We start from the raw sequence: 21,704 nt of genomic DNA on the forward strand, positions 1-21,704 counted from the left end.
GATTAATAATAACTTTGAAAGTAAGTATGGTACTCTATGTATTTACAAAATGCCTTTATCTGCTCTGTATTTCGTAGAATTGGAACTTTAACCGAAATATTAGGATAAATTCTTATGCAGCATGCAATATCTAGGTACAACCGCCAAAAATAAATTCTTATTTTTCACATTTCATTGGAATTCTCTAATAGACATTATGTACTATGTGATAAAATTATAGGAGAGTGTCATTGAATGATTTTGACAAATCTGTATAACTGATGTTGGGCTTGTCAACCTGCCGACAGGCAGAGTCGTCAAGTGAAAATGGGTAGACGTGTGAATAAAACACACTTTATCTGCCCTCCTCAAAAGAGTAACCTGGGCAACCCAGTACCCCTTGGCAAGACTGGTGTCAGACTTACTGGCTTCTGACTACCCGTAACGACTGACAAGGATGTTCAATGACAGCCGGGACCTACAGTTTAACGTGTAGAAATAAAGAAAAAAATACTTGTCATATAATAAAGAAAAAAAATCAAAATGTCGTGTTGTTAACATTTTAAAAGGGTGAACATTTAGGAAACTTTATCCCTAACGTGTTGATGTTCAGATAACTGGTATCAGCGTAACACGCCGCCCGCGGGCGACCACTCATCTTCAAACTTTTGTTTCTCTACCCGCCTCTGTGATGTATTCATTGAGTTTCGTTACAGGTGCAATCTTTAGGAAAGAAGCTAAATTTTTTTCTTTAAGAAGTGATAAAATTACGTGTCACGGGCCAGTCTTGTATTTCTACTCATTGTTTTGGTTATTGATGATAAAGGTGACCTAACTATAGTGCTCAAAACATTACCTTATAAACCAATACTTGTGATTTATTCAATAATTACTCTATCAGATTCAATAAGCAAACTAAACAAGCACCTACAAACTGAAAGTGAACATGACACCAATTAATAAACGCCAACATAAAATTATCTTCGACTTAGTAGCGCTTAATGAATTTAAACAGTAAATACTACACGGCTTCTAAATATAGCAAGCACTTGTTAACTACTACCCACACATGCGCGAATTAAAACGCCATATACCACCATAAAAACAGCGAATCCCGACGCCGTCATTAAATTGTAATTAACATTAGCTTTAGCGATCTAGATGCGCTCGCGCACCCCACCTATACGGCAAATCTCCCAGCCACAAATCGACGCTTATTACGACAATATCAATAACTGTCATTGCGCCCAATCATTATAGTTTCGTCTCGTTTACGCGAAACAACAGTAATTACCGCGCCATTAGCTACATCTCTCTCGAACTCATTAATCTAAAGCGATGTAAGTAACGAACAACTCTTTCCATTTCTTTCGCGCGAAACAACGACCATCGCTGGAAAAACGCTCCTCACAAAAAGACATCCGTCTCCCTCGCACTCGCTTCAGCTGCGCTCGAAATAAAACCTTCAAAAGAATATTTTTTTTCTTAATTACACCACGGTTACGTTTCCAAAATGACAAGACTAAAGTGTCTTGAAAATTTGAAATTGGAGCAGTCCCCACCACGCGTAGGGTTTCGTTAAGGCGCCCGCGCATGTTTTTTCAACGTAAAAAAGAAAATAAGGCTCGCGGGAAAGAGAGGCTTAGTGGCTTTTTATAGTCGCTGTCCCGGTGCGCCGGCGCACGGAAGTATCGGAGCTTCAGGATCGAGCCTTTAATCTCATTCTAATAAAAAGCTCACGCATAAATTGACGCGCTAGCATTAGTTTTAAATTATAATATTTTTTATTAGTGGTTTATGAAAATTCGTGTGTTATGGACGGCTGTTGAATAATGCTGGACACGTGCTGTTTATTGTTATTTTTATTGCCACAATTAACATTAATTTTGTGAAGTAAAGTGTGAAGGGTTGTTTTTATTAAGTTATCATTAGAACTTCAACGTTCGAGCTGTGTGGTCGTGTTTATTATTTTATTTTTATTATTTCTTAAAATGAATTGATTTATTGTGCTTCGAGGTGTTTAATTAGTTTTGTTTGGAGATTTTATTTTAAACAATCAAGATGTTTTTAAGGTAAGGTATTTTTTGTTGGTTTTATATTATCTTAATTATGTTGTTTTGATTTTTCTTTGCTCTATATTTAAATTATTTTTTACTTGCAAACAAGGATACGATATCACAAAAAATAATTAACATCTTGTTACAACATTATTAGTAAACTTTACAACACGCTTAAGGTACTGACAATTAAATACCATTGCAAGTATATTACATAATAATTATTGATTATACGCAACTAGCAATATTTATATTTTATCTATTAAAAGAGAATTATGCATTTAATCACAATAAAAAAAGTCGTGCTTTACAATACCTATTTAAAAGCGAAATCTTCGAAAAACTTCACAGACAATGTTTTTTACATTGTCCAACTGAAAATGAATTTCCACACCAAAAAAACTCATACAAAACTGTCACCTAAATCACGCTGAAAACTGACACCTATTGTTTTACATAACTTCCGAAAACCCTCAAGCAATTATCGCCATTAAACCTATATCATTAAAGCTGTTAACTGCGTGAATAAATTTGCATGTGTGGACGACATACGTAGTAAGTCCTCAGTTAGGTAATGATATAGGCTCTGTAACCTTGTATACATAGTAATATATTTGAGTATAAATATTACGTAGTTTGAATTCGTGATGAACCTTTTCGTACATTATATTTATAGTATAATGTGACGTTTCTTTTATATGTTGACACGTGCTTTTATTTAAGAATAGCTTACATGAAAAAGAAGATACTCAAAGGTTGTATTTCAAATACAATAAGTGAGAATATATAAGGGAGTCCATCCCTTATATATTCTCACTTATTCTTTCCGTCCCTTGGAACCATGTATTTGTTATAAGCATTTGTTATAATAGTGTCTTAATTAAAATTTAACTTATTCTTTTTTAATGTACTGCAGATTTAATCACGTAATAAGTCTCAGTGTCAAAGTTTTCTCAAATCCTCTTTTCTGATGTGGAATTGTAACAACAACTACTACTGAGTAGCATTCGGGGACGCCGGCTTTACGTGCCGTCCCAGGCAAGGGACCCTAAATAATATCATCTTTGACCTTCAACTCCGGGAAATTAGATTTTCATTTAAAAAAATTATACTTTTCCTAGTAGTTTCTGTTTTACAAGATCCACTTATTTCCTTCAATTACTGAGAAGTTATGATCATTCCACGGAATCACGTATGATTATTTTTCCCCATCTAGGTACCTTACCGATATATCTACTACATAAATATGCGGAAGATTGCAGATTAGGAAATAAGTCAATAGCTTGGAATAAAATCCTTCTGGTTAAGAGTTTTATAAAACAAATGTTTTATTAGCGCCTTTATTGCTTAAAGCGCTGTTACGGGTTCAATTCCGTATATTGAAAAAATAAAATCTACCTACGTAAAATCTGACTCAGCTAATGTTACAATACATACTTTTCAGTATTTTAGATGTTCGTTTCGTTCTTTATTAAAGACTAGCTTCTGCCAGCGGTTTCACCCGCATCCCGTGGGAACCTCTACACGAACCCGTATAAAAAGTAGCCTATAACCTTCTTCGATAAATGGGCTAACACTGAAAGAATTTTTCAAATCGGACCAGTAGTTCCTGACATTAGCGCGTTCAAACAAACAAACCCTTCAGCTTTATAATATTAGTATAGATTTGCTTAAAATATTACCAATCTTTGATTAAAAGGGTAAAAAAGAACCTACAAATTTCAATATTATAAAATTGAATTAGGTATAGGAATGACCAGTTTGAAAAGCTAGGCTACATGTGGAAGTTAAAACTCTTGCCTATGTGTAAAAATTCTCACATACAATTTAGTACCTTATAAGGTTACACGCAATATATACTGACCTTCTAATATTATGATCAAAATGACGTAAATACTATGAAATGTGATAAAAATGCGATATAGGAAAACAATACCTAATTGACTGCAAGCACGCATTTACTTACCAAATACTTCTAACAATCTGTTCCTTATCTACATACTTTAATAACATATGTAATATTAAGTATCATACTTCATTTTTAAAAAAATCAAATAGTGATTACTAAATTATCATCAACCTAGCCTTTTCCCAATTATGTTGAGGTCAGCTTCCAGTCTAACTGGATGGAGCTGAGTACCAGTGCTTTACAAGGAGCGACTGCCTATCTGACCTCCTCAAACCAGACAACCCATTACTAGGGGTATTACTAGGAGTAAGACGGTTTATCAGACTTACTGGCTTCTGACCACCCGTAATGTCTGCGAAAGATGTTCAAATGACAGCCGGGACCAACTTTATCATGCGTGCAAGACAGTTTATCGTGCCCTCCGAAAGTCGGTCATTGGTGTTCAAATCTTTATCATAAATAAATAACACAATTTGCACAACTTGGGAAACCGAACCAGTTCCCAATTTAAATTAACCCTGGTAATGAATTTTAATAGAGTTTTTCAGTCATTGTTTGTTTAAAATGTGACTCGATATTCTATTAAAATAAACGTTACGCAAATAAGTACAGAAAAACGGTACCTAACTGAAAAAAAAAACGGTGAAAAATTGCCACCTCTGAGTAACATATTTTTTGTGCTAAAATATTTCTTTAAAATCATGACCGTTACGAATATTTGTATTGAACTTATTTTATGTGCCTTTTTTAATATTGTAAAGAAAACGGTTTGAAAATAGAATGTTTATATTTTTTAAATAATATCGAGCCTACACTGGCCACTGCAATAGTTTTTTATAGTCATGTTCTATTTGATCCAAAAGTATTGGCTAGTCTGGAACATTCTACAAACAAAATTAATAAGGTAGAATTCGCACCAGCCAGTATTTTTTTTCTTAGTAAATTAATAATTTTGTCAACCAGATTTCTTGATGAGCAAAACATGATATTGTGTGTTACATTGTAGTGACATTCTGTAGTTAGGTAATGTATTTGTCTACATGTTCATACTTTTTGTCAGCAAGTGTAAAGCAAGTATAATGAGGAACCAGCTTGAGGCCCACTCATGGAGCCTAATAACCATGATTTTCTTAATAGAAGGCGTTTTCACTATGATATTACATGTTATGTCTTGTCGGTAATATTAGTACATAAACGCAACTGAGCGAGTATTATAATTATAGGAACTCTCATTTTTACATCGCAAAGAACAGAAATTGATAAAATTTTCCAATAGTATTCAAGTTGTGTTCTTCCTTATTTAAACATATAAACTTAATCTTAGTACATCCAAAAAAAGATAACACTAGCTTTCAAAATTATGAGAGAATTATAAGAAAAGTTCTAATTGTCATACCTACTTTCTTTATAATAGTATTCCTACTGTTATGTTTTTATAAATAATAGCTTTGTAACTTTAAACTCAGTCTTAATATCTGCAGCAAAAATATTACACTGTCGTTCAAAATTATCGCAGCACATTTACATCGAGCCGTACAACACCAGATGTCCACTAATGTATTACGGAAGAATTTAAACGGTCGACTTACAGAATTCAGCGTGAAGCGTTCACGTCGTTACACGGCTCAGTATGTAAGGAATGCCCGTTTTTTGTGGCTCGACGTGTAAACCATTTTATAGATACATTCTTGATTTGATATATTTAAAAAATTGGGCTTTCTTGGTTATTTTGGTGAGGTCATCTTCTTGGTGTAAGTAAAAAGTTAATTATGTGAGTATTTACTCTATTAAATATTTATGCCGCCTGTACTTACATAATATGCCTAAGTTAATCAGTAAATCGCAATATGACGCAATAAAAATCAGTGATCCGTTATTTGAGTTAATTAATTTAGAAACTTCAGTATAGTGTCAAATATTTTGGCAATCTATTGTATTAATCTCAATTGATATATTTTAAAGAAAGATAAATGTAAAAAATATTATTTTACTAAAGTTTACTAAAGAGGGAAACATTGCACACAGAAAATTAACTTTTCCTTAACTTAGGTAAGCAGGGCAAAAATACATACGTAGTCATTAAGTATGAATATTTATTAATCGCAAATCAAAAATTTATGTAATTTTTAAGCAAGAATTCTTATAAATAAGACCAGTTACATTACATAATACAATTTCACTTAAAAGAATGCAATTAGAAATATTATTAGACAGCAGTATACCAAGAACTTAGCGGAACTGCATTATAAATGTCTAACACACTATAAATAAAACCAAGTCATTACCCAGTAAACTAATTCCCAACAAACCATACCTCAAAATATGACAAATACACCTAATCGAATAAACCCAACCACATCGATTAATCACGAACATTATTTGCTATTACGCCAATCGATCATCAAAAACAAACAAAGTTCAATCGAATTAATAATACTGGCCGTCGTTTCCCACAATCATATTTGAGGAATAAAAAAACGTCTAATCACTCGGAGATTTGAAAAAGGAATGAGGTATAAAAAGGACTCCCAGGTGAGATGAAAGGGCCGCGCATGCGCGCTGCGGTGCGGCGCGTCGGGTGCTCTAGCGCATGTTAACATGCCGCGGACGGACGGAAAGACACTTCCTTACGTTTTTTTTTTTAGTTTTGTGGGCAATTTATATTGTTTGATTCAATTATGTTGTAATAGGATTATTTGTTTGGTTAACGCTACTTTGTGAGGTTTTGACATTAATTGGGTGACGTTGTTTTTTATTGGTTAAAATATAATTTACCACTTTAAATTATGTAATTTTTGATCGCATTTATTTATAAGTTTATTATTTTTACCCACATCAGAAAGAAGATATATAATTCTAATTTAAAATCAGTTACACTGAATTACAATCATTTAAATACTCCAATTCCTAAAACCGAACAGCAATAACTTTCTCATAGTTAGATTCTAAAGGGATTCGCAATAATTCTCGTTTCAAGAAAAAATATGAATAAAACAGCACGGCTTCTGTGTTCAAAGCAATATATCAATACATCCTGCGCGTGCGACGATTATATAAAGCTTATAATACGATCCGACACTCCACTTTAGTATCTCAATCGGTGCTTTAGAAAATTGTACCTTTTTTTGCGGTTTAGAAACTGGCTTGTTACGGAATCTATAAGTTGTATTTCCGTAGATAGTGATTTTAATTGAATGATCGTTATCTCTAAATATCTGTATCAATTAAGCCTGATCTCGTAAAAAAAGTATGGTTTGAATGATCCCTGGTCATATCACTAGCAAGAAGCGAATTGACTTTTCCAAACCCTGTTACAACAATGGAGTGTTTTAAAGCTCATCCTTAAATCCATACTTGGGCAATCATTTAAGTAGCTGTCACCACATTAAAATATCATCAAAGCTCTCCCAAAACAATAAATCATAAAACAGTATCCTGCACACGTGCCATTAAATAAACGCTTTTAACAAAACACGATAAAAACGCACAAAAAATCTCCAAGTGAATCCGACAAAGCAGTAAATCATAAAATATCCTGCGCTTGCGCATATTACAACACTAGCTGTTGACGGCGGTTTCACCCGCGTCCTGAGGGAACTATCTATTCATACTAGGATTAAAAGCTACCTCAACCTAACTTATTTGATCAGTTATGCCGGTTACACATTTATTAGTAGACTTCTTAAGCCTTCCTAATAAGCTGAATAATGCTTTTAGCATTTAGAACAGGTTCACGTCAATAGTGCAAAGTTTTAGATTTAACCCCCAAACCTCTTGATTGCCTAACTTTCCCCATAAGGATATGGCCGCTGAACTACAATCTACACTATTTCCATCCCAATTTCATATGAACTCGTTCTGCCATTCACCGTGGAATAGTCACAATCATACACCCATCCAAACAAACTTTCGCGGTTTATAATATTAGAGTCTCTCTCCGAGATCGCTATGGTAATGCGTCGCTGACAAGAAGGGGGGGACACCTGTCCGGAACGACACATCCGGACATTGTCTCACATCCTAGAACCAGGAATGCTTTCTATTCGATACTTTTTCTTAGTAGATACGAGGAAAACTTGCGTTTCTTAGGTGTCGCGGTTTATTGCTTCCTGTATTTAGTGCGGACTATGCATAATGTATGATTTATTAATGTTTCATTGCGCCGGTTAGGGTCTTGATGTTAACCAGCAAGCAAATTCTGGGGTCTAGCTTTACATAAATATCATCTAACATGTACTTTATATTGTGACCAAAATTATGAATGTCAATTTTCAGTCATTTAAAATCTCCGTCATAAAGAAGACATGTCCGCGGCAAATATTTATTACTTTCCTGCTTTACTTTCCTTTGTTTTAACATTTGGCCATTATTTAATTGATATCATCCTATCAGACTATGAGAGTGAAGGAGCAAATAGTCCACTCTCTTTGCGAAAATTTTTGTGCACTATTATTGTATGTCCTATATAAATGACTGATTTCCTGAGAAAGAAAAGCCACCATAACCAATAGTAGATCTAAACACATGATTACATCGTACGAGAAACTGACCGTATTATTCTTCCCAAACAGATTCGAGCCAACAAAATCAACGAAAGGCGCCAGCAAGATGCGTCGAGACCTCATCAACGCAGAGATCTCCAACCTTCGAGACCTGCTGCCTCTCCCCCCCTCCACCAGACAGAGGCTCTCGCAGCTGCAGCTCATGGCTCTCGTCTGTGTCTACGTCAGAAAGATGAACTACTTCCAACAAGGTAAATTCTAACTCTCTGACAAACTGTTCTGGCTCTTGAGCTTCTATTTTCGATAGTTAGAAGCTCAACAGTCTTTTTTTCTTCCTGCCTTGTTCCCAAGTTATATGAGGTCGGCGTTCCTCTTTGTCAGCTGTCATACTTACATCATCATCATCATCATCAGCCTATCGCAGTTCGCTGCTGGACATAGGCCTCTCCAAGTGCACGCCACTTACATCAACTCCCTTCTTATTCATACCATCATTCAGACAATCAATCTATCTATCAAAACATTAGTTCTAGATATTGGTATACCAAAACTTGATCCAAAAGACTTCCACAGATATTTTTGTCTCATTAGGTTAAAGGCAAAAAAGTCGTGGTGGCCTAGTGGGCAAAGAACCAACCTCTCGAGTATGAGGGCGCGGGTTCGAATCCAGGTCAGGCAAGTACCAATGCAACTTTTCTAAGTTTGTATGTACTTTCTAAGTATATCTTAGACGCCAGTGGCTGATAAAAAGGTGAAGGAAAACATCTTGAGGAAACCTGGACTATAGTCTGAAATCACCAACCCGCATTGAGCAAGCGTGGTGATTAATGCTCAATCCTTCTCCGTGTGAGAGGAGGCCTGTGCCCAGCAGTGGGACGATAAAATAGGCTGTAACTAACTATAACTAGGTTAAAGGATTGAAATCCTCATTTTTTTGACACTGAGCGTCACTATTGAATCAGTTTTGACAGAAGATAATAATATTCGTCATACATATTTCTCAGAAATGGATCAACAAACAATACCAAGTAATGCATTCCCTTAATAGCTGTACAGTCTACTATTAATTTAGTCTAGACACAATTGAAAACCGCAATCAAAAGGCCTGTGTCAAGATCATTACATTGACAGTCAGAAACAAGACAACTGCTTTCAACGTTAGTCATAGTTTAGAATGTTCCCAAATGCCCACGCCTTAGATCATTGAACCAACTGGGAACGCCATTACTGTGCCTTCCCCTCTGCAAAAATTACCAGACCGCTCTGGTTATGGTCATGTGTGCTTCAGTCATGAACTTGAAGCACAGACAATTGATTGTGTCTCCATCATATTGGAATGCATAAGAAACGTATCACTATTGAGTTGCCTTTGCTGCACCCGCGCGGATATTGCAAAAATTTCTTGCATTGCAGCGCTGTCACACGTGCGGATTTTTAAAGCGTAATAGTCTTCGGTTTATTTGGGCGGAATTTTTGCGTTTTTAAGGTCATTTTTACCGGCAGTGGTTAATTGTTAGACGCGCGACACCCCATCTATGCGGGCAATGTGTCCCGGTTTTTCTGCTCGAAAATCCGCCAATGTGTATGCGTATAACCGTTCCGGCTGGTTAAATACTCTAAGTCCCACGCGCCTGCAATCTTGTTATATAACACTAGGTCAGTGGATTAACTGGATCGATGACGTTGTGTGATTCATGCGAATAATATGATTGTGCCTTATTACTATTTATTGAGTCTGAACTGAGCAGGATGTTTGAATTGTTGCTAACAGGAATGTCTAGTTGTTTTGACACTGATAAAGTTAACTTTGTTGTAACTAATTAACCAGTTTTCTTTGATTTTGAAAAACGCCGATCCGGTTTTCATAGTCTTTTTCTGTCCGCAGACATTATAATTAAACAGTCGCTTATTCATGTATGACTAATAAAACCTAATCATGAGTAATACCAAAGGTGCAGAAAAATTGAGAGTCATATTGTGCACATTTCCTTTTTTTTGTACTATCAACTACATAAGTTAAGAGCCATCACGTCTTATATTTCATCGAGGAGTTAAAACACTAAGAAACACACATTCAGTTACGTTATTTTTTACTAGAAGCCTCTAACTGATAAGATACTTAACAACTTGTAGATCTTTTATCATTCCATTCTAAGAATCAATTGGTTTAAAAAAATGGCCGTTTCAATCATTACATGTTGCTTTGTGAGTTTTTATCTCTATAAAAGAGGCATCAACACTAAATGATATCTTGATAAAATTTAGAGTCTAGACTGTTTTGGATAAATCATTTAAAAGATTTCTTATTGATTCTTCTGCTACCATTATTATTGACAAGTTAATCATGATAATGTGTCCTGTATAGAAAGAAGTATATGAATCTAGTCTCTGAACATTCCCCGATGTCTAATAAACTTACCAAATAAACATATACATAAAAGCTTCTTAGTAAGCTCATACATAAGTATTACAGTTTTTCAAATCCTTTTGATGGATTAACATCTTTAATTGAATAGATGTAAAAGACGTCTGCTTTATGTACTCAGCTATACAACAACATCAAGAGGTATTTAGCTACCTATCTAAAAAACAAACTTGCGCACCCATCTACAACTTCATCACATACAACAGTTACTTCCCCCATTTCTCAGGAAAATCGTGCTTCAGTTTTCTCGTCATCTTCACATAACGTTTCATCCGGTAGATTCTCATGGCCCAAATCTTTGGGCAAACTCATCACGTCTCCTTTATCCGCCATCTCGGAACATCGTCTCCCCAACTTTTTGTTAGCTCACCTTCTGTCACGAAAAGGCATATTAAGACGTTTAAAATGCATTTAGTTCACTATCTTATCTACCATTGTAAGTTGTACCTATTACTTTACCCATAATACAGTCTTTCTTTCTGTTTTAGTGTTCAAAAGTCACGACTTCAGCTATCAGTATCAAGAACAACCGACGCCCACGCCTAATATCGGATTTTCTAAGGTTTGTTTTTTTACTAGTTCTGTTTACGAGTGTTTGACGTGACATGAACTAAGTTTACAATGTATTTTCAGGCTATGAACGGTTTTATGATGATGATGACACAGAACGGAAAATTGTTGTACATATCGGAGAACGCGGCGGAGTACTTAGGACATTCAATGGTAGGTTTGAATAATTTCTTTGACTCCTGATTTACAACCTTGAGTCGATTTATAACAAGAATTTCATTTCTAGGAGGACCTTCTAATACATGGAGATAGTGTATACGATATAATAGATAGACAAGACCACCAGACAGTTCAAATGGAACTCAACAGAGGGGGAAACGGAGAGACTGAAAATGTACCAAAGAATAGGCATTTCTTCTGTAGAATGAACGTGTCTAGAAACGCTAGAAGACAAATGAGGTTCGGTGACCAAAAAGTAAGTATATTATATAAACTACATCATTCTTCATGAAGGAATATAACCAGTCTAAAGCCGGCTTTTACGTTATAAATACGGATTTTACTCGAAAAAACTTAAATAGCTTGCTATGTATTTTATCAATTTACAACCAGAAGTAAACCATTTTGTTACTCAGTATAGTTTATGTGCTACTTCGCAGTGACTATGTAAAGCGTCACTTCGACAACTGAATAGTCATTTTCAAACTGAAATGTCATTGCTCTAACATTTGCAACAGTGTTAACGCTATTTAGTTTTTCTGTTATCGTATCCTGAGTAATTACTTGTCTTCCTTTTTTATTGTCAGCGTGTCCTGAAAAAAATATTCAAAGTCTTTGTAATTTTTTTAACAGTAGCGTGTTTTTAGGTAGTTCTCGTTCGGGGCCACTACGTGTCGTACCTGCCGCTGTGCAGTCGCAACGAGCCAGTGTTCCTGGCGGTGTGCACGCCGCTGGCCATGCCGGAGACGCGCGAGTGCGTCGTGCACGGCGCCACCAACGTCTTCACCACCGTGCACGCCATGGACATGAAGATACTGCATATTGATGCCAAGTAAGTACAACCGTAACTCCTCAAAACAAATGAACATCAGAAAATACGGATAGTATAAAAAAGTACCAAAAACAAATGAAGATCAATGTTCCACATTTAAACCGTCGCGTCGCGCAAAACAGTTATGGCAACAGTCCCGCCAAAATTTCAAACATCGAATGCATAAGGAAAATCTTGAGTGCAAAAAGTATTTAATGAATTTGCTAAAACCATTCATAGACAAACATCCCGCCAACCGTGGTGACATTTGAAATCAGTCAGCTGAAACGCTGTCACTTCAAATATCATTGATGAGTATTCTTCCCCAAAAACATCGATAAAATTAGTATTTGACTAAAAAATATAAGTCTAAAGCAGGAAATAAAAACAGAAAGTTCAGCGATAGTAAATGATAAACCAATTTATCGGTTAACGGTAATTTTTAATCTAGTTTTTGACTAAGATTAATTGATATTATACAGCTGAGCAAAATGTTCAAAAGCACATTTTTGATGGCAACTTAATCGATTTACATTAACAGTTGTTTAATTAGATTTTTAATTATAAATGGTTTATTGAATTTAGAAATTGGTGGTGCAGTTTAGATGTCTGAGTTATTTTTTTTTCTATGATAGTAATTGATTTGTTTGTTTCAGTGGCGAATGGTACTTAGGATGGAAGAAATCTGAGTTGGCTGACGTTTCGTGGTACCAACTTATACATTGGGATAGTTTACGAGAAGCACAAAGTAAACATAGATTAGGTGAGTTTTTTTTTAATAAATTTATTCATAAACTAGATGTGTCTCGCGTTTTTAGTTGCGTCTCAAGAGAGCAAATAAAATAAAATATATCCTATGTCAACCGTTCCCAAGAATGAAAGGATTTTCAAATCTGTATAGTACTTATAGAGCCTTTAGGGAACAAACGAACTAACGAAAAAAAATCCTCTTTATAATATAATTTTTTAACAATTATTTCATAACGTTCCTTTAATGAGACCTTGTTAGTTTTACCCCGCTATTCCTATTTATAATTTTAATTGTAGAGGAATTTATAAAAAAGTGCTTCACTTTTATCGACAACTTCGTGCATCACTAGTTAAAATTAGTCGAACAGAATTTTATTCAACTAAAATTTAAGTGCATCAAATAGTGACAGGCCAATTACTAGAAATCACGTTACATTTAAGTTTTTACACATCGCTGTCAAAATGTACGAAAATAGTTTGAAATTATATAAAGTGTTTGCATTTGAAATCAATTGGTACGATTTTAGAGTATCAAATTTTTAAAAAATGGTCTTTACTCAGTTTGTTCCGTAAGTTTTTCCTTAATTTAATAAATAATAAAATTATGAATCTATTTTTCTTTTGAATATGTTTATTTTACTGTGTGTCAATTTTATTTGCAAATAGGTATCCAAATTCAAAAATTATGGTGACTAAGTTGCAGGTATCAAAAGGAAGAGTTTTCACAAATGCATTAAATATTCAAATTGATTAATCATTGTTTACAAACAGAATAAATATCCTGCAAACAATGAGACCTACTGACACTTCTGATTGGAAAAGGAAATTAACAATCAATAAAACAATGATGATTATACTAAATTCATACTTCAAATTAAGTTATTGGTGTCAGACTACAATAGATACAGTCATTAGGTTGACAAAACCACTATTTACAATAGGCATAATAATAGCTTGCTTTGTAATCATTGAATACAGAAAACTAACTTCCACCCGCGGCCTTTCTGCATCTGGGGAAAGCTTATGTGACATTCTAATAAATAAAATTCAATGATTTTATAATCTTTACGTGTACAAATAACAGATACTTATGAGTATTTCCACACAGACGCATATTAGCGTTTCGTATCATCAGCTTAAAGAGGGAACTACTTCTCGTAGGGTAAAAATTTTTCAGTACACCATTTATGAATTTCCGTACTTAATTTTAACAGGGTCGGTATAGCCATTATCCCATACCAATGTTGTCCAAACCTCTATACGTACAAAAAACAAAATTTTGTCTGTGATTAGGAAATAGAAATTGCTGTGATGTATATGAACGTTTATTCTTTTGTTGCAGTAACGCAATCGGAGCAAGACAAATGTTGCATATTGCTAGTTAAGTTGCAACAACGCAGCGGTCAGTTTCTATGGGTGCATATGGTGCTACAAGTCAAAGATGCCTCGGATACACCAAGACAGTTTATTGTGGCTACTAATCAGATTTTAAGGTAATAGCCGAATCTCATATTTATTTAAATTACTTAGATCCATTTTATTTCTAAGTTTTTTTAAAAGATAACTAAGTCATGTTTCCGTATGGGTAGCAGAGTACGGAACTTTCTGGTCTCCATGGTTCAGACATAATGTAGCCACTATATTATCAATTTTGGGATATTCCTGATCAGAGCTTTCACAGTGGTTGATTTTCCGATTACATCAATTGTTTCTTTCAACAACTTTTTGAAGCATTGTTTATTTTCCCGTACCCATGTCAGGTCACCACCTCAGAGCATAATTAAAATCCTCATTAAAACCAATCTCTTCTACCCAACAGCGAAGAAGAAGCCACAATAATGCTCGCCAACTCCTGGCTTTACCAATACTACGGTTATCAGAACCAACCCTGCGGTATGCTGGACCCTCGCTGCCAGAAGTTCTTCCGACGAGATCAGTACTACCAGGAGTACCAAGAATATCCTTATGTGGAAAACCAGGAGATGGAGTATTCTGGGTACCACGTGTCGTCGTATGTACAGCCGAAGCCAGTTGAGGAGTATGGTGGCTGTGAGCGAGTGTATACGGATCGAGGTCCCGTTGATTATTCTACGCATTCACCTCAGAGTACGATTAGTGAAGAAAGGTAAGGACTTTTGATTGTATTTTTGAAAATAAATAAATAAATACACATGTAATTAATGCAATACAAAATCATAAGTCATTCAAATCGGTAAAGAAATGAATCGAAGAGGGGAGATTGGGGAAAACGATCATTGAAGAATCGATATTCGGAATAGATAAATATTTTTTACACTACTAAGGGTAATATTGCACTTTCACAAAACTGCTTCAAAAACAGTGGGCCTCTTAAGTAAACTCAAAAATGTTACTAAATGCACAATTTACAAAAACAAATACTAGGACAAAAACAAAAAAAAACAAGCAAGCAAAGGTCAGCTGCTACAATTTGTACCCGTCATGTCGCACCAAGGAATATAAATAAGAAAATCATCACCCCGTCCGTCCGTCTGTCCGTCTACGTAATTTGACACCTTTCATTACCATATTTATTGTAAACTTACTATTACCAACTTTATTTTACGATCACTGAACTCCCTACATCACCTTATTCTTTCTCTATTAAAGTCTATTTTTCAATGCTTTCAAGTCTGTGGGTTACAATGTAAAGTTGTTAATGTAAACCAAATATCAAAAACCTGGCTTGAAAAGGGTTTAAGTCAGTGATAGTTTATTATTTTGATGTAGTTCAGTATTGGTTTTGACGTTCACAGCGTGTTTATGATGTAAATTATTACTGAGTTCGTAATTGCTTATCTATACAGTTATATAGACATGTGTGCTTGGTTTAGTTCAGTCGTTCCTATCCTGCGAATTAACGATGGGTGATGTTTTTCTCTGTAGATCAGTGTGTTACAAATATGGTTGCCATTTTAAATTGGTATTTCTTGTAGTATTGTTAATAAATATAGTATTCTAGCGTCTCACTCAGGCTACATCCAGAGTTTAAAACATACATAAATATAATCTAAACCAATTTCAGAAATCTAGCTATTCTCGAAAAGTCCATGAAAATCCGTGTATTCGTTTTAGAGATAATTGCGAACAAACAGTCACGACAGGGAACTTTTGATTAATGATTATATAGTAAGCGTTTATACCATATCTAACGAGTCATTTTCTTCCAGATCTCCCCACCACTATGACCCGCCACCAGACATTGTCGTGAACAGCAATATGTACATGTACCCTCACCCCGGGAAGAGAGAGTACTATGAGCAGTACCCCAGGGTCAACTACCATGTACAGGAGCCCTGTTCTAGTACTGTTGTTGAAGGTAAATAATATCGTTATAAGTTATAACTCATAAGTCGTTATAAGTGTAAGTAGATAGAAGATTTAAAGGTTAATGAATCAAAACAAATATGATGACTTTTCAATTTTTTGAATAATGGATAAAATAGATGAACTTCTGAGACAGCTTAACTATCAATCGCATATTTCAAAATGTTTGCGAAACATGGTTATCTATTGTAATATAGCGTTTGACAATTAGTTTTGTTTCTTAGTTCTTTAAATTTTCTATGACTAGACTACGCCCAATAATAATAAAAAATAAGTATAGTGAATAAATTTAAAATTACAGTACAGTAAAGGTACGGTAAGAAATAAGAGAAGTACCTATTACCGTAATTACAACCATCTCAGTTTCTTCATTCAAGTATATCTTAGACACCAATGACTGTGTTTCGGATGGCACGTTAAACTGTAGGTCCCGGCTGTCATTGAACATCCTTGGCAGTCGTTACGGGTAGTCAGAAGCCAGTAAGTCTGACACCAGTCTAACCAAGGGGTATCGGGTTGCCCGGGTAACTGGGTTGAGGAGGTCAGATAGGCAGTCGCTTCTTGTAAAGCACTGGGTACTCAGCTGAATCTGGTTAGACTGGAAGCCGACCCCAACACAGTTTGGGAAAAAGGCTCGGAGGATGATGACAACCATCTCAGTTTCATTTCTTACTTCTCAGGTATGGAATACCCAAGTCCAAAGCGAATGCGGCTAGCCCCACCTCCCCTCACGCTAGAGGAAACCGACGGCATGGACCGATGGAACCCCAGCCCACCCTGGTCGGACACCACGCTCAAAATACCCGACTACACCCAACGGTTCACCTACAATCATATGGTACCAATGCCCCCTGAAAGAGCTATGGTCACTTAAGATTTAGTTTAAGTTATAATAAGTACAAAAATTACGTATGTTTCATGATTTGAAAATAGAATTTCTTGGGAAATGAATTGATAGATTTTCTTTTGTTTTCGGTATTAGATTGTGATAGTGCTTTTACACCAGCGGGTTTTTACGCACGACACATTCCGACCGACAAAAATCATGTCGTGCGACAATTACCAGCCGCAGATATTATCCGCTCGTAAAACCGAACGGAAAATTTGCTTGTGTGAAAGTGCTGTAAGTCGAGATAATATATAGTGATGTGCCTACCAATTGAAGTGTGAGATAGTGTTTTGTTAAAATAGCTAATGTCTTCGATATTTTCATTGATATATTATGACAATTTAAATTATCATCACTTTTCTGAATTCATTTCATGTTAAATATAGGGAAATAAATCCGTCCTAAATGTGAATTATTTAGCAATACATTTTTTTTTTTTCAACTTGGAAATATAATAAAATTATGTATTTTCGTGTTGCATATTGCAACCAACTATTAGATGTAGTTACTTCTTCTTCCTATTTCGATGCATTTAAAATTTTGTTAAGATATTTCATTTGATTTATGGTTTAAGCTCATATGTTATGCTTTATCCTAAGTTGGCGGTTAATAATTGGCTTAAATGAGGCAAAATGTGAAAAATATTTGTCATGGAAATTCCAAAATTTTTGGTACTTAAAAAAGTAGTAGAATTCTTATTTTAGTGAGCCAACTTAAGATAAGGATAATATTATAACAGTATTTTACTTCGTAAGTTAATGTATAGTGTAGAACATAAGTATTGGAATATGGTTCCGTCCAAATATTTTTGCATTCCAAAGGAATAGTTAAGTTTATATTTCGATGTAAATATTTTCTTTATAATAATAGTGGCATTTATGTAAATATTAAGTTTATTTTATTGCAATTGTCTTTAAGAAGAAATAAGAGAAAAATAGTTAAATAAAAAACTATAAGTTACAGTGCTTGTGTTTTTTTTTTATTTGATACATCTTAGTAAATCCTAACGACGTTTATAGAAATATCCTTAATTCTACCTGGACCTCAAGATTTGTATACTTTAAAACCATAAAAAAGCGTTACACGAAAATGAAACATGATTCCAAAAGCTCGCAGTAATTTCTCTAGGACAAAGATTTTATGTTACCTAAAGCCTTCCTATTATGTACCTTTTTGTAAAGAATTATAAATAACCAAATTCACATGATTTTGAGCAAGCTTCTTCGTTAGTGCCTAATGTATTGTATAAATGGAAAGCACAAAATATGAAACTGCTTACAAGGTACTACGAAAATCACAGATACCGTCTAATTTGGTGGATAAGCTTCTGAAAGCAATTTTTTTTATTTTATTTATTTTAAGGGTGAAAAAGTATGGTTGAAATTGTTACTTATCAACGCTTACAGCTTCGTAATATTCTTATGAATATTTATTTTACTACGGATACAAGATAAAAATCTCACGAAGGATTCAATGAAACGTATCATACTAGAATACTTGATTATCACTATCTCCTAAACGTAATCTGCACACATACATACTATAAGCAAATCAATTATACACCAACGTTATCCATTTCCATATCACATAGCCATTAGTATTAAGGCCATCAAATACTAGGTAATTCATCCGACCACTCGCGATCCTTACCAACTGTTCTAACATACTGTCAGAATGCCACCCTTCCTAGAACAATGTAAAACAAGTACTTTCTTGCAAGATTTTACAGCAAAATGCTTTTAAGGTAGAAACCGCAAGAAGGATTCAAATAAAGGTATCATACTAGAATGCTCAAAGTCGCTATGTGCTAAAAGTTATCTGCGAACGGTCGTACTATAACCAAAGTAATTATACACCAACATTCTTCATTACCATATCACATAACCAATACGACTAAGACCACCAAATACTAGGTAATTCATCCGACCACTCGCGATCCTTACCAACTGTTCTAACACACTGTCAGAATGTCACTCTTCCTAGAACAATGTAAAACAAGCTACACGCGGTTAAAATTTAAACTCAAAGGTAAATTATGTGCACAGTGTGTAAGTGTTCCTAATGCCACCCATTAGCCGTTTCAGTACTTACATAAGTTACTTGAATTATATTTAAATGGCTAATGCGTGTGAATTACATTAAGATACAAGCGTTGAAGTTCTTAATAGATGTAATGCGCTTAACAAACAACCAGTATATGTTGGACCATTAAGAATGGGCTAAGTCCCCCTATATTGCTCTAAGATGGTTTGATAAAGGGAGGGGAGAAGGGTCAAGATAGAGTGGCGGCGCTATAGCTGTCAATCAGGCAAAAGCTAAGCTTGATTGCGTGTGGTACAAGTGAAGAAATTGAAGCGAGTTTTGGTACTATCAATCATAAAATACTTCTGACACTACATGAAATGGAGTTAGATACTTTGGTGTTTTGTAAGGCCATTAAAAATTTAATTATGACATCTAATAAATGGAGCATTAATAAATAAAACTTAATTTAAATTATACGTTTAATAAAATAAAAATTAAAAGGAAGAAGCTCCTTTCCTACATTGTTAATATACATTCGACATCTAAAATCGCTTTCTTCTATAACTTGCACACTAAATGCTCAAGTAAAACTTTGATCCATTGTTATTTCAAGCCTGTCTGACTGCAACCAGATGAATTATTGATGCCTAGGATACATACGTGATCCTATATCCCAGGCTAACCTGTACTATAACGAGGCACGAACTTAGAGGACACCTTTCTACTAAAAACAAATGAAAAATATTCACATTATTTTGTGTCCTTTCTTAAGTATTGATGAGAGGAATTTTGTATGGAATATGTGAGTGGTATATACTTTTGTGGTTCCTCGATTTTTGTACCGCGGTATGTTATGATAGCATGAATATCAAGATGTGGGTAATATGTTCATTTATAGAATTAATAATGGTTTAATGCGTCTCATTCTGTTTTGAATGGTTTCTTTTCAAATGAGTAATTTTTATGAATTTCCGTACCTAACTATTTTACTTTTGTGAAGATTTATTTACGGTCATGACTGTATGTTACTTGAACCAGTCGTAAGATTATTTTTTCAGTGTTAACATTTTTAAAGGAACTAAAAGAAAGAAAATGTTTTCCTGGCATATACACTAAACATTTTTTTTTTAATTAGGCATGTAGAAAAAAAATAATTTTCATTTATATTTTTTAATTTCCTATCTTAGCACTACCTACATCATCAATACGAACAACCCGTTAAACATTAACAGTTACTTCCAAACATTCAAAATTCCTAGAAAACCTCTCTAAACTTACAGTTAATCCAAGCAGATATAGCTTACTAATCAATAGCAGGTTTCAATTGCTCATTACTGCATAAAACATCCCGTGGTACATTGGTTCGCATTACTAGACTCGTTAGCGGAAAACAAATTAATAAATTATACCCTTGTAAGGTTTTCTGATCACACATCGCGTGGGAAGTGAAGCTAATTTATTTAAACAGGTCGTAAAGAAGAAACAGTTGGCAAGCATTTGTTTAGACTTACGTAATATGGTTGGCTTAAAATTGCATGGTATGAGTAGTAGGTATTTTTATTTAGTCAAAGCACAGATTACTACAGATACTTCACTCAGTAGAAAACTTCCAATACCTATTACGATAATTGCCTACTCCTTCGCGTCAACAACCACTGTATGCTAAAATGCGCCTAAATGCTCAAGCGTACAGCAGTGATTGCTTCGCACCGCGCGATTCCACAGTAATCGCAGGGCTGCCTCTTCGGTAAAATTAAATTAACATAACTTTTTATCTATGTTATTGAGAACTGTGAATATGTTCTGACTTTTATGTGGCAGTTAAAATTTTTATCATTTATAAAATATTTAACCAACTTAAAAAAAAGGAGGTGATTAGACATAGGTACAGGCCAAACTGAGAAGTTTGACTTGTATGGTTTGTAGGTATGTATGTTTGTGCGCGATAATCTCGCGTTTGGCTAAACCGATATCGATGCGATTTTCAGAAAAGGATTTGTTACATTTAGGAGAACGTTTTAAAATAAGTATAATACTTCTTAGTTTGATGATGATCTTCGGAGATGTTCACTAGAAATGAAAAAAAAAACCTTAAAAAAAGAGAACCGACTTCAAATAAGGCACAAAGCCGTAAGAAATAATTTGGTTTTTTTTTTATGTTGGTGCTAACAGCTGGTAATTATGTTGGTGCTAACAGCTGGTAATTATGTTGGTGCTAACAGCTGGTAATTACGAATCGAAAAAGCACCGACATCAAAAAATAAATTATTTCTTACGGTTTAG

The 21,704-nt window shown here is 34.7% G+C and overlaps 1 protein-coding gene across 1 annotated transcript; it reads left to right on the forward strand.

The window, feature by feature from the left end:
* The first annotated feature begins 1,560 nt into the window (after nucleotides 1–1,560).
* On the forward strand, nucleotides 1,561–17,573 carry LOC110376279 (PAS domain-containing protein cky-1). The gene is made up of 11 exons (XM_064040867.1): nucleotides 1,561–2,051; nucleotides 8,517–8,698; nucleotides 11,361–11,434; nucleotides 11,506–11,595; nucleotides 11,669–11,857; nucleotides 12,249–12,433; nucleotides 13,069–13,175; nucleotides 14,505–14,655; nucleotides 14,982–15,287; nucleotides 16,351–16,499; nucleotides 17,188–17,573. Exons 1-11 carry the CDS (start codon nucleotides 2,041–2,043, stop codon nucleotides 17,379–17,381), a joined length of 1,638 nt encoding a protein of 545 aa, XP_063896937.1. The 5' UTR covers nucleotides 1,561–2,040; the 3' UTR covers nucleotides 17,382–17,573.
* The last annotated feature ends 4,131 nt before the right edge of the window (nucleotides 17,574–21,704 follow it).

The sequence above is a fragment of the Helicoverpa armigera genome, chromosome 23 (genome assembly GCF_030705265.1).
Source record: "Helicoverpa armigera isolate CAAS_96S chromosome 23, ASM3070526v1, whole genome shotgun sequence".
Taxonomy (NCBI): domain Eukaryota; kingdom Metazoa; phylum Arthropoda; class Insecta; order Lepidoptera; family Noctuidae; genus Helicoverpa; species Helicoverpa armigera.